The sequence below is a fragment of the Trichoderma breve genome, chromosome 3 (genome assembly GCF_028502605.1).
Source record: "Trichoderma breve strain T069 chromosome 3, whole genome shotgun sequence".
NCBI classification, from domain to species: Eukaryota; Fungi; Ascomycota; class Sordariomycetes; order Hypocreales; family Hypocreaceae; genus Trichoderma; species Trichoderma breve.
The window spans coordinates 3,869,042-3,882,527 of NC_079234.1; the positions used below are offsets into that span (position 1 = coordinate 3,869,042).

Below are 13,486 nucleotides of genomic sequence, written 5' to 3' on the forward strand. Positions count from 1 at the left end.
CCAACAAGATGCAACTATTCATATCCACCCACACCGTCATTAGGCCAATTAAAATAGCGAATTAAAGGGTTTGACACATACGCCACCAAATGAGAGATGAACACGACTTATCGGCATGCCGAAGGCCTACAATTATGGCCGGCGCGTATGCATGTGCAAGCCTTGTGATCAACTGATTATATTTCAGGATCATTTATCGCAACGAGGCTGTGAATGATATGCCTCATCCATAGTAGTTTCATGTTGCGCCAACACGTAACACGGGAGGCCTACGAAAAGGGGTCGAAATATCTCCAAACCCCATCCGTGTGATTCTTGCCTTCAGTTAAATTCTCTAAACCCGACCTATGTTGCCTGTTGTATCCCATACCTGTAGTTTATCAGAAAGAATCAAGATGAACTTCGTTGCAGAAAGAACCAAACTTATCGTGGGAATCGACTATGGGACCACGTACTCGGGCCTCAGTTTTGCGCTTTCCAATGCGACTGACTTCAAGGACATATTTCCATGGACCAAGTACCCCGGTTCATCATCGCATAGCGCCGAGCACTGCGTAAAGGCACCAACAAGAGTTGCTTTTATGGATGAAAATCCGGAGCTAGATAAGAACGCATGGGGATATCAGGTGGAACCTGGCATGAAAACGTACGCCTGGACAAAGCTTCTTCTCGATAAATCATCTTTGGTGTCTGAATATGATGACCCCGACCTCTATCTACCGGGTGGTATGGACATCATGCAACTACCCAAGGGCCGATCAGCAAAGGACGTTGCTACAGAATACCTCAAAGGCATGAAGGCTATGTTTGATGATGCTGTCAATGAACACCTCGGCTCCCATAAGATCGAAAACCTACCAATTGAATTTTGGCTTACCGTTCCAGCATCCTGGAGTGAAAAGGCAAAGTTGCTCACAAAATCTGCAGCAACAGATGCAGGGTTCGCTACACGACACATGGATAAGATAATGCTTATATCTGAGCCAGAGGCAGCGGCACAGCTTGCATTGAAGTCTAGCCTACATCGACTAGAAAATTTTGTTAAGGTGAGCACGTGTACTTCCTGATGGTAATCATGTCACATCAAAGCGATGTATGTGCTTACTTCTAGACAGCCCGAAACTGGAGTAATGGTTTGTGACTGCGGGGGTGGCACTGTGGTATGTCCCCTTCCATTGTTGAAAACTCATTTGTTTACCAATGTTTAACATATGGCTTAGGATATCACTACATATGAAGTGGAGGCCACGCGGCCAACCTTAAAGCTTAGAGAAACTGTTGTCGGCGTTGGTAAGTTATGGGCCCCAAGACAAAGACCTACCCACAAATAAAGAAAAGATGAGAATAAAATTAACCAGCGCTTTATTCATGTAGCGGGTAAATGCGGTGGAACTTTCGTGGATAGAAACCTATTCAAACTAATGGCAGATCGCTTTGGTGATGCTTTCACGTCACTCGGGCCCGAACAAATCGGTCCTGGCAGTAGCTTTATGGACCAGTTCGAGCTCAAAAAGAAAGATTTCAGTATGAAGACGCCAAGCAAACGGGCCCATCGTCTGATGCTTTACATGCCGAAACTCAAAGTCACCCCTTCAATGGAGAAGTACTACGAGAGACGCTCCTCATCAGTTCTCTTGACTCAAGAAGATTACAAGATGCTCTTTGACCCAGTCATCAGTATGATTATTCGTCTCGTGGAAGAACAAGTCAACCAAATCAAATTGAAAAAAGAACGGCCTGTTGAAACCATTGTCTTAGTGGGCGGCTTTGGTTCTTCACCATACTTGAAAGAACAGCTGACGGAGTGGTCCCAAAATAGAGGGATAAGAGTCACAACCCCAATCACTGGCGCGTAAGTTGATCTTTCAAGAGTAAATCTCTTCATGCTTCATACCGGATATAAACCACTGTCAGGACAAAGATATGTGTGAGCTGACTGACTGATTTCCCAGGTGGTCTGCTGTAGTTTGCGGGGCGGTTTTGCGTGGATTGGAAGGTTCCATCGTGAGGCAAAAGAAGTGCCGAAGACATTATGGTCACAATATGAGTCACGTCTACCAGCCATCCATCCATGCACATTTTGATACAAAAAAGAGGTGGGTCTGGATGGATCATATACGGAACGAGGAATATCTGACGGGATTCATGCACTGGGAAGTCGGCAAGGTAAGCAACATCAAGAACCTTAGCAGAATGTACCTTCTGCTATACTCTAATCTCATTCAACATCTCCATTAATTTTTTCCTATATTTTAAACAGGGCGAATTCATCGATTACGAAACAGAAATCAACGCAGAGTTTTGCTCATACTTCCAAGACGATATTCCGAAATCGAACGAGTATATCTTGTACTCGTGTAACTTGGATGATGCACCCGACACTATAGAGAATGAACGTACGATGAGCTTTTTATTTAACCATCGCTTTTGCATATTATGCAAATTGCTAATCGTCTGCGCGCATAGGAATCGAAAAGGTCGGCGAAGTGATAGCTACGTTAGACGGCCTTAACAAACATGAGCTGACGCACGTTAAAAAGCATGGTACAACATATTATTCGCTTCCACTGACTCTGAACATCCGATTGGATGATGAAGCTGGCCACTTGGCATTCCGGATCTTTTATCGAGATAGAGAAGTTGGAAAAGCGGCGATTAACATCGTTGATGAGTAGTTTTAATCTGAAGCACCTGTTGTCGCACCTAGATATGCACTAGTCTAGATGTTTATATCACTGAGAATCTAGAGAACTTCGTATATGATCAAATGCATTTTATTAGTTTGCTAGTTTAAATTGTAAAACTTAAATCAAGGAATGAATTTTCAACGCTTTTACAACTCGTGCTCCATCACTTGCTGTTTCCACATCCTTAAGGAGAGACTTTCACCGTGGGTAACTTAAATTCAAAACGCCCCTTCCATGCAATCTCCGAAATGATCGTTGAATTATATGTGCGCGTGATAACAAAGGAAAATAGAATATGGTATCAGAGAAGACATTTGTTTTGGTGGTGCTTTAGAGCACGTTGATTCGGCGAGGCTCGTGTTTGGCCGCCTTGGGAACGACAACGTTGAGGATGCCGTCTGTAAAGCTGGCCGTCACACCATCCTGGTTGACACGAGCGGGGAAGTTGAAAGTGCGAGAAAACTCGCCGATGCTTCGCTCGGTGAGCCAATATTTGGCGGAGTCGGTAGGTTGCTTCTTGGAGGAGTCGGCCTTGACCACCTCGCCTTCGGCAGGGGCGGTGGTGTTTCCAGCCTCGTTTTCGTCCTCAACGGTAGCCTGGTGAGGAGACTTGGGGCGTTCGTGCTCGCCAGACTCAGTGATGGCGCCGCTCTTGGAAGAGTCTTCGAGAGCACCAGCAGGAGGGGTACCAGCCGTGTAGGTGCGCTCGACTTTGCCGCGGATGACAATCGATTGAGGGTCGGTGAACTCGATGTGCACATCCTGCTTCTTCATTCCAGGGAGCTCGCCATGGAGTTCGTAAGCTTCGCCCGTCTCGCGGACGTCAAACTTGGGCTGCCAGTGAGCGATAGTGCGGCGGCTGGTACGCTGGTTGTCGTTGCCTTGGCGAGAGTAGTTGTCGAAGTCCTCAAGAAGGCGGAAGAGAGGAGTGAAAGAGGTCTCGGGAGTGTAAAAGTTGCGCTGAAGAAAGGCCATTTTGGATGATTAGATGAAAGACTTGGTGATTGTTTGTTTGTTGATGGTTGATGGTTGGTTTAGAAAGAGATGTAGTCTTTTGAGACTTGGTTGTGTGAGCGCGTTGTAAGAGTGTTTGTTGTGTGTGTTGTTGATTTGCTTGTGTCTTGTGTTGTGACAGAAGAGGACAGACGATGGAGGTTTAGAACGACTTCTTTATAGTTGGAGGAGTGCAAACGGAGATGATTCTTGAATCTTCGTCGGCATACTGGAAATGGAGTCTTGGAGTATTCTAGAAGCTGTGGTGAGATCATCGAGGCTTCATCACGATACTGCTCGTAACGTGTAGAATTGGCTGGACAGTACCGGAGCTTTCTCGAAATTTCCATTCAGAGCTGCCTACCGTATTTGGCAAGTGGGGCACTGGTGGCAGGGTCCTAAAGCGGGAACTAGAAGAGGTACGTACTTAGGCACTTGGGTACGTACCTTTAGCTCCCTTCATGTTCGTATTGGACCAACTCCACCAAGAATTGGGACAAGATGCTCTCATGCAGCATTGCATTCAATCGGTCAAATACATTGTAGATGCACTATGTTATTGCGATACGTCATACATTTGGATTGGATGCAGATAGTCCAAACTCCAGGTCATCCAAAAGTGTAACGATCGTGTCCCTGCGTTGGGTACATCCAAAACTCAGTCACCTGCCGCGAGCAAGACTTGGCGGAACAGGAGAAAAACTTCGAGTGCGAGTAAAACCACTACATATTACAGTCGCCCAAAGTCAGTTCATTCCCTTGATGCCAAGTTTTGATTGCTTCATCAGGAAAATATGGATAGTAGTAGAGCAGTGCGGCCCCTTCTACTTTGCGGCTGACTCCTCGGCTTACCCTGAACTTAATTGGGATCGTGATTTGTAGCGAATGCTCCAAGGTTTTCTCTTCAACAAGCTTTAGATGCTCGCTCAATTACTAAAGCCATCATACTTCAGTGGTATGTCCAGCTACATGCCAATTGATTCTCAGTACTTGCAAATCCTGAGAACTCTGTGTCAAGATGTGATCCGTAACGAGATGTACGTCAGAGGGAGTGTTGAGCCATAAGCTATATCATCAAAAAATAAAAACATCTATCAAATATAGCAGAAATGTCTACCATAGGAACTGTAATTGTGGGCTGTGTTCAATTTATATCTGACCGTCATCATCACTATTCGTATCGCTCTCATACCCTTGTCTATATGCATCCCGCCAAAATCCAATAGTGTACTTGTCAATTCCCCAGATGTACGAACTGATTATCGCCATTATGCACAATATCAAGAGGTCCGTGCTCCGTTACGCCACTTGAGACTGCTAGCGCATCCTCGAACCCATTGTATCTTTAGGGTTTACGGTCATGCTCAATTCCAACTGTGGACTTAGCTCTCTGTATCGCTTGAAGAGTATCATTCGTAATGCGTTCAATATCTCCAGGTGGTATCAAAGAGGCCGCAATAGCTGAACGTAGCGACATTTCAAATCTGATTTGTCTGCTTCTTTCTGCATGCCATATGAGTTAGCAATCAGCTAGCTTTAGTGAAATAGAAGCACTTACCTATGCTAAGGAAAGCTCCATTAATGGAGAAAATCTGATACATCTGTTCCATTTTCTCGGCTTCTTTCATGCCCCCCTTGATCCGCGTTTGCAATTGGCTTTGCTGGTCCGTACTAAGATAGGGAGAATGCGCCTTTCTTTCACACTGTGACTCAAAGTGTTCCCGTAAGCTGTCATCATCTTCAAACTCTTCAAAGCAATTCTCACATAGAATAGCCGGGCGTATGTGTTTGCGAAGTAGATGTTCTCTGCGAGAATTAGTACTTGCAATAGTGCTGACCGACACCGGTGGATGATGATATACTAGCCTCATTCTTTGGTATGTCCTCCAATGGCTTTTCGCGCAGAGTTCCCAGTTACCCTCCCCGTAGTCTGATGGATTGTGCAGATAAAATGGGCAGTTATAAGCATGTACGTCTTGCTCATTCTCATTGGCCTTGCAAATGCGTCGCTTTTTAATCTTTCTTCCATCCGTGCCATATTGGCCAGGTCTTAACCTTCTCGCTGAATGGTGAGCAGGACCCTCGCTACCATGATCTTGTGTTTCTAGGCTATCCGAAGCAGGTTTAGTGATATTTGCCTGGTATTAGAGTCAGTGAATACATCAGACCGTGAAAAAAGTGCAGACTCATTGACCAGATTTGAATGCGGAACATGTGTCGACTCGGGATTGTACGATCCGATATTGCGATAGAGGCTTATATTGGTGGTGGGGGCGGTGGAAAAAGTCATCTCCGAAGATACCTCGTCCATTGCTCTAGAGTGGGTATCGGATGAGTAACTTGGGATAGTCATGCAGGCATATCTCAATGGTTCGAAAAGTGAAGGATTCGTAGAAGAATGAGAAGGAATTAGACCAGGATAGTGGGATGGCGTGCAGCCTCTTGGACGGTTCGTGTCCAGGCGACTGAAACTCTCAGTTGTATGTGTGACAGAGGTGCCACCCACAGAATGCCCGTGAGAGGGATATAAATTTGAATTGAATCCCGAATTCTCAGGCGCAAAATGTTGTTGGCTCCCAGAAGCATTGTCAAAAGTAGATAGCTCTTGCTGCACCTCGCCATAAAGCTGGAGGAAGGCACGCCTCCTATCATCTGTCATCCCGTGAATACATGTTGCATCTGGAGTATCTAGCCATTGATCGGCATCATTGTTTTGTTGAATGGCTTCATAAGAGATTCCGGAGTAATCAGCTGTCTCCGGAGGGCCCGAAGGCATGGAAGCCTGATTAAACGGCAGTTCTAATATTTCTTGTCCAGAGGATAGAAATAGCACATGCCTCAGATGTTCTTGCTGCTGGTGTATAAATAAATCCTCTGATTGGCTGATATCGTGTGCATTGCTGGATGGTTGATCGCAGTCTCCTTTGGTGTTTTCATGATGGCGTAAAGGGATGCGGTTCGCCAAAGACCAATTCTTCTCATCGGTAACTTGACAACCAGCAACATTATGAGGACAATCAACGGATATATCGTCATCCTTAGCCTGCCCTTCTGACCGAGTTTCTTCGGTCAAAGTCTCTTGTGTCTCTCTCCATTCAAATGTGAACGGTACACTGTCTTCTCTTGGTTGCTGAGCTAACCAGCGACCGAGCCCCGGCCTGTCATCGCGAGGCTGGCCTTGAGCATCGCCAGGCCTCGCAGAGCCTGGAGGCTGATCATCCATTGTGTTCTGTAGACACGATGATCGTGGGGTTTGGTGAAAAGAAGGGCAGAGTTCGGTATCGTAGCCTCGTGATGGCTTTGAAAGGATAGAATGGAACCTTCAGAATTGTGAAGGCGAAATAAGGCAGCGTTTTGATCATCCGCGGCCTTCTCGCGCAGGTGCGCACGCTCTGGACCCATTCTCAGAATTGCTGCTGCGCTTCCGCGCATCTGCGCATACCTTGTTGCGTAGGTGCGTATATGCGCAGCCCATCGCGATGCCAATTAAATGGAAGGTAAATCGGCGATGGGGTGGTTGAATCAAGGGGCGTTATACACGTTGAACATCTTCATTCGTGCGTAAAGAAGGCAACAGGCCGCCTTAAGGATGCAATTGCATGTAACCTTAGCCGTATAGTTCTAGCGGTCAGTCTGTGGCATTCCATGGGAAACGAGAAAGCCAAACTTGACGCCTATTCAAGTCCCAATTGCGAAGAGTTAGAGGAATATCTTCATCTTGTGAGCGAAAATAAAAATCACTTCTGGAACTCGATTCTTCAACATCTTGGCTGCTGCCTTGTGTTGTTCTCCATTGAAACAATGGACGGAGCTGCATACATAGCCTTGGGAGCAGTGACAGTACGGCTCACACTAGACGCGCATACTCCAGAGGGGTGTCAAATTATAGCAGTGATCTCTTAGGAGTTTCTCCCGTAGATCTCTCGCTTGCAGATTGAAACGAGGCTGGATGATGGCTGAGTTGCAGTGAGGATCATGACAGCGGTTGTATGGCTCTTCTCGCAAATTTCCCCGCCTTAGTATCGCTATAAGCGGTTCAGCGGGGCTCTATCTCGATGGTATTTATTGAGCACAGCGGCTCTGAATGGAGGCAAGTACTGCATTCATTATTGGCGGCAAATCCTGGCTTGGCGGTTTACCAATAGCACTGGCCTCACAGAAAATGAGGCATCTCCGCCAATCGCCTTTTGCCGAGATGGTACTAGGAATCCCATCTACGCGCGGTTTATTTTATGACTGACATTCGTCTTACAAGGCCCGCCTCCCACGCCCAAACTTCTCAGCACCATATAAGACAGTGCCATATAATGTAAAGTTCCAGATTCCAAGCCCAAACAACGAAGACTGCACCGTAACACTAGATGAACCAACAAAGGCATTTGCCTCTATCGCTTCACTAGAAACTAAACAATTGGATGCCGTTCAGGTGATATGGAATAAGAACCTACCTAGCAGGCAAAAATGCCAAACAAGCGGTCAATTTGTTGGCTGCGCTTGGCTTGTGCGAACAGGATGATCGAAGAATAACATGTAATCTTCCTCTGTTACAATCAAGGCTTTTCATATCTTTTTAAGTCTACCTCTTCCGCGATATTTTGTTTTGTAATCACATTCACTTGTCCATGCTTAACGCATGTGTACGTATATTAACATCAATGGCTTTAATGTGTTTAGATGTTTATTGCATTCAATTCTCCCTTCTGAAGCAAACGCGCAGTAATTCACGATTGAAAGCCGTGACAACAGAACTCCTCGACTAGATAGCTCCATCCTCCTTTTGTCTACTGTCAGAAGTGGGTGGATACCAGAATTTACTGTTTCGCGAAATTGTTGTGACGGCAACATTGAGCTCATCATTGTATGTAGAGTACGGGTATATGTAATGCACTCACTCCTTTGAAGATGCAGTCAACCAATTGGCCTCGGAACTATCCGCATAGCAGTGGGCCGGAATCTAAGGATGGCTTTACACTCTGGCCTAAGTGGACCTTGACAAGGCCTTCGCCCGGCATTAATTATAGCCTTCGGCAGCTGGAGGGCTCAATGGGGAATTTTTCTGCGACGGCACTTAGGCTGACCAATTGGTCCTCTGCCTGGACATGAGAGTAATTGAGCGGTGATAGGGCCAACAATTTTCACAACGTGTGCTTTATTTTCTTAGTTTTGTAGTGAATTCCCAAGCTCATTTGTCACAAATCTGACTTTGAAACAAGTTGTAATGACTGACAGTTCCTTGATAGTACCCTGCTTTGCAAATTCCCATATACCTTTCTTGCTGGACTGCGGTCTGGTTCTGGGGACCCACGATTGGACCAGTGGTAGCTGGCTTTGCTGTTCAAGCGAAAGGATGGCGCTGGGGACTTTGGGAGATAGTTTGGCTGACAGCGCCGTTGTTTTTGCTGTTGAGCTTTGCATTGCCAGAAACGTCCGCTGACAATATTCTTCACCGTCGTGCCGCCAGGTTGAGGAAGATCACGGGTCGAAAAGACATACTTGCTGCTAGTGAGATTGCGCAAGCACAACTGACAACTGGAGACGTCGTTTGGGATGCGCTCATCAAGCCGATGGAGATTATGATCAAAGATCCGGCCGTTCTTTTTACTAACATATATGTGAGTCAACATTTGTGTCTAACTTCTCATACACTGTTGTGTGTTTGCAACGGGGACTAATACACGTGATAGACTTCCTTGACTTACGGCATTTACTATTCCTTTTTCGAAGCGTTTCCATTGGTATATCCTCAGGTATATGGGTTCAACATTGGCGAAACTGGGCTTTGCTTCCTCACAATTGGTATTGCCTGCCTTATAGGGATAAGTATTTTTTACACATACCAATTTTGCTATCTACTTCCCGAGATACGGAAAAACGGTCCACGCGCACCAGAGCACCGACTAGTTCCAGCGCTTTTCGCTGTTATCACTCTGTCGGCCGGGTATTTCATGTTTGGATGGACAGTGAAGAGCGACATTCCTTGGACTGTCAGTCTCGTTGGAGTTGTGATCCTGGTGACATCCAACTTCTTAATCTTCCAAAGCGTGTTCGTCTATCTCCCAATGTCATACCCTAAATACGCTGCTTCTCTATTTGCAGCAAATGATCGCTGCCGGTCTGTATTTGCTGTCGCCTGCATCCTCTTTGCAAGACCAATGTTCGAGAATTTGGGGATTGGAGGCGGAGTATCTCTGCTGGCTGGTCTGTCATGCTTGGGTATTGCCGGAATGTTTGCGCTGTGGAAATACGGAGCATGGCTGCGATCGAAGAGTTCTTTTGCAACCAGTTAGAAATGTGTATCTAGTATGTGACCGAAGTATATTTTTCATCGGTTCGATTTTCTACGCTGGGCGTCGAGACAGGCGATCATGGGCATAGCATTTTCGGTGAAAAGTGTTATGTTGACGGTATTAGAATGGTGTTAGAGATGGTTTTAGTTTTACTCATAGAAGAGTTCACTCTAAACTTTATCAGTATCGAGAAAAAGCCTGTGATACGCCTTTTTTGTCTCTGAGTCATCGACAAAACTATCAGTGGCGTGTTACGACCGTAACGACTTTCTTCAGGATAAAAAGAAACAGACTGCCGGTTAAACGGACACTGCCCGCTAACCTTGGACATTCTTTCAATCAAAATTATATGCTGTGGTCAATAACAATTTTACCAGAATCAGAAAGAGCTGCTTCCTTCTGCTACCATGCCCCAATACATTTATATCAACGGATATCCAGGAGTTGGCAAGTTGACTATCGCTAAGGAACTTGAGAAACTTAAACCCAGTTCAAAGATTTACCATAATCATTTATTTATCGATCCTGTTGCCCCATTAGTTGATCGCTGCTCACCACACTATCACGAAATACGGACAAGCTTCCGACGTCACATCCTTGATTCTATTGCCGTATCTGAGGTAACACAACAATTCACCTAGATTTTCACCGATTCTCGATCTTCAAGCCTGATCGGTAGTACCGGTGCCGAGGATTACAGAGATGCAGCCAATAAAAGAGGCGTCCCATTCATTTCCATCATACTACGCTGCCAGCTGGAGGAAAATGTGACAAGAGTATTGGGTGAAGGGCGCGGCGCTGGCTTTAATACTAAACTGACGGATCCAGAGGCATTGAAAAGAATTAGACAAGAGGAGGATATCTATACTTTTGGAGGGCCATATGAGTTGGAACTAGATATTACAACCATAACGCCAATGAGCGCTGCGCAAAGGACATACGAGCATCAAGCTAAGGTTCTCCGTACTACTTGAGTGGCAGCGGTCTGGATCTGAAAAGTCATATGCATAGCTACACCTATAATTTTGCTTTTGGATTGAGTACATATATAACGCATCCAATAGCTCCTCTTGTTACTCTCAAGAACAATCCCAAAATGCCTTGTTTGCCCCAACGTGTTCTGGGTCCTGTTCGAATGCCCTCAACATTACACCGGGCCACGACGCAGAAGGGGCCTTTGTGCGTGTGTTGCGGCATTGCCGAACAATCGCATCGCCTAACTCTAATTCTATGTTGAGTCTTTGTAAATCTTGTCCGTCTAGGAGCAATTCCCGTTCTTCTTCGCTCAGTCCATTCGCTGGAACATCCATTGCCCCAAATTCTGCCATTATTGCTTTCCTCATTGCTCCCGCAGTTCCTGGAAGATATTCAGCAATCCTAGGGCTTGAGTGCAATGATATGGCCAACCAGGCTTCACGTATCGAATCCTCATCCACACCGTTAGATCGTAGTAGATTCGCGGCTTCATCTGCGCTGGTAACTTCAAAACGCCTTGCGATCGAATCGTATTTCTCAGTTATGCCAATATCATGCAATATGCAAGCGACAAATAGGACGTGGTCCGCGATTCGAATTGTTTTCACAGGGCTGGTTGGTAATGATTCTTCGTTCGATGAGGAGTTCATTGCTTTTGCATACAGAAAAACGCGAAAGCTGTGGTTTATAATCGACTGTGGAAGGGACGAGAGCGCGATATCCAATGCGGCTAACGCCGCTGGGTGTTCTGGCACAAGTCTTCTCAAAGATGAACGTAGAGGCCCTTTCACATTCGCTTCGGCATCAAACAAACTGCTCATTTTTCTCAGTGGTGCGGTGCGAAAATCGTGCGATCTGTTATGTTGCATTGTTACCCAAGTCGACTGATGATTGTGAGCTGGCTTCGGCATAGTCGTCTTTATATGCTCGAATATTCTGTCGCATCATATAACGTAAATTTGTAAATGGTATCTCATATCGCGGAAACCTGCCCTTTTCATCAATTTGGCGATGCCACAGCGCGAGTGGCATTTTGTCCTCATGCTAGTGTATCCAATTGCATTGGGATGGGAAGCTACTCAAGACCAACGTTAACTGGGAAAAGTGGCCAGGGTAAGTTCTAAGGTAAACGATCCATATTACAAATTCGATCCATAGACAGCACAGTCGACTAGACATAGGACAAGCGTGATGTGAAATAGAGCGTCACAGCACAGGGCGTCTCTTGCAAAACAAAAGTTCAATCGCAAAAAAAATCCTCTACAAGCCTAGGTGCTGCGGACTGGTTTATCTAATTGGGCAACTTGGAGCATCTTGCCAGTGAAGCGGAATACTCAATGTTTTTCAAGCCATTCAGCTCACCGGAACGCCGGGTAAGATACGCCAAAAAATAAAGGAATATGATGATGACTATCGGTATCCAGAAAATAAAAGAGACAAAGCACTCAATGAACGATTTATTGCACTCGTGTGAACAGCTTAGAATTGGTGAAGCCAGCAAATTATACTTTCATTACTATCTACACGCATCGACAAATGTCTCTAGCAATGAGTTTACTTCTTCGGGCTTTTCCCAAAACGCTGAATGTCCGACGCCTTCAATGAGGCTCAAACGGTATAGAGGAAAATGTCCCTTTAGGAAGCTGTCCAGCTTTTCCCAGTATATTTGTCGGTCATACTCACCAATTACAAGCATAGTTGGTAAGTGCTTTGCTTCTTGAAGCAACTTAGTATGATCTTGATGTCTTGCATTCATCAGAAGACGTCTTGCGGTAGGATTTTGTTGCGCGATTACTCCTGCCAATGCTGAATGTTCGCTGTAGCTCATTGAGCTGATGCTAGATGAGTGAAAGCATGTATCTAGCACAGATGAAAGACTTTTCGCTACTTCCTCTGCATTGCCTTCAATGAGCGGTTGAAGAGCATTTACTCCATCGGAGTGAAGAACTTCAGGGAGCTGAAGATCACATTTCAGATGTTAGCTTGGATTGAGAAATGAGGTCGGGCGCAATCGTTGAACTTTACCATAGATCTCCAAGGAACTCCCGACAGATATACTACCCCTCTGATCCAACCTGGCCCCAGGTGAGAAAAGACATATGTTGCAATTAAGCCCCCATAGCTCCTTGACTAGTTGTAAGCACACAGTTTCACACCAAATCCATGATAGTCGGGCCTAATTTACCATCCTGCTAAAACTGCTGTCTTCACTTCATATCTATCGCAAACCGCTTTAAAATCCTGGGCATTCTTCTCTGACGAATATGCTCTCTCGCTTAGGGGCTGCTGCGATCTGCATTGCCCGCGGGGCTCGTAAGTAATCTATCACAAGTTCAGTTACAAGCAGTAACGATATGAAGATATGAAGATCCTCGAGAATTTCCTAAATCACTAACCAGACAATATTTCATCAGGAGGTTTTTGTCCTGGAATTGCTTCCGAAATGTCAAGCTAGAACTAGAGAAGCCCGGCACAAAAATAATGACTGGTGCCTGGTCTGCCGAGCAACCTGCTGACGCCGCCCATATTAAAGTTCCATCCTCT

The 13,486-nt window shown here is 45.6% G+C and overlaps 3 protein-coding genes across 3 annotated transcripts; 2 read left to right on the top strand and 1 right to left on the bottom strand.

Moving 5' to 3' along the window:
- Positions 1-395: 395 nt before the first annotated feature.
- T069G_05581 (hsp70 protein domain-containing protein) lies at positions 396-2,675 on the top strand (the record flags this gene model as incomplete). The annotated part of the gene is made up of 8 exons (XM_056172791.1): positions 396-726; positions 781-1,046; positions 1,116-1,160; positions 1,221-1,290; positions 1,375-1,852; positions 1,953-2,166; positions 2,261-2,396; positions 2,467-2,675. The coding sequence occupies 8 exons, from the start codon at positions 396-398 to the stop codon at positions 2,673-2,675; spliced, it is 1,749 nt and encodes a 582-aa protein (XP_056029649.1).
- A 342-nt stretch (positions 2,676-3,017) lies between these two features.
- Positions 3,018-3,662, bottom strand: T069G_05582 (hsp20/alpha crystallin family domain-containing protein; the record flags this gene model as incomplete). Its single annotated transcript, XM_056172792.1, has 1 exon — positions 3,018-3,662. The coding sequence occupies one exon, from the start codon at positions 3,660-3,662 to the stop codon at positions 3,018-3,020; it is 645 nt and encodes a 214-aa protein (XP_056029650.1).
- A 5,117-nt stretch (positions 3,663-8,779) lies between these two features.
- T069G_05583 (major facilitator superfamily domain-containing protein) lies at positions 8,780-9,967 on the top strand (the record flags this gene model as incomplete). The annotated part of the gene is made up of 3 exons (XM_056172793.1): positions 8,780-8,785; positions 8,921-9,292; positions 9,365-9,967. The coding sequence occupies 3 exons, from the start codon at positions 8,780-8,782 to the stop codon at positions 9,965-9,967; spliced, it is 981 nt and encodes a 326-aa protein (XP_056029651.1).
- Positions 9,968-13,486: the final 3,519 nt, after the last annotated feature.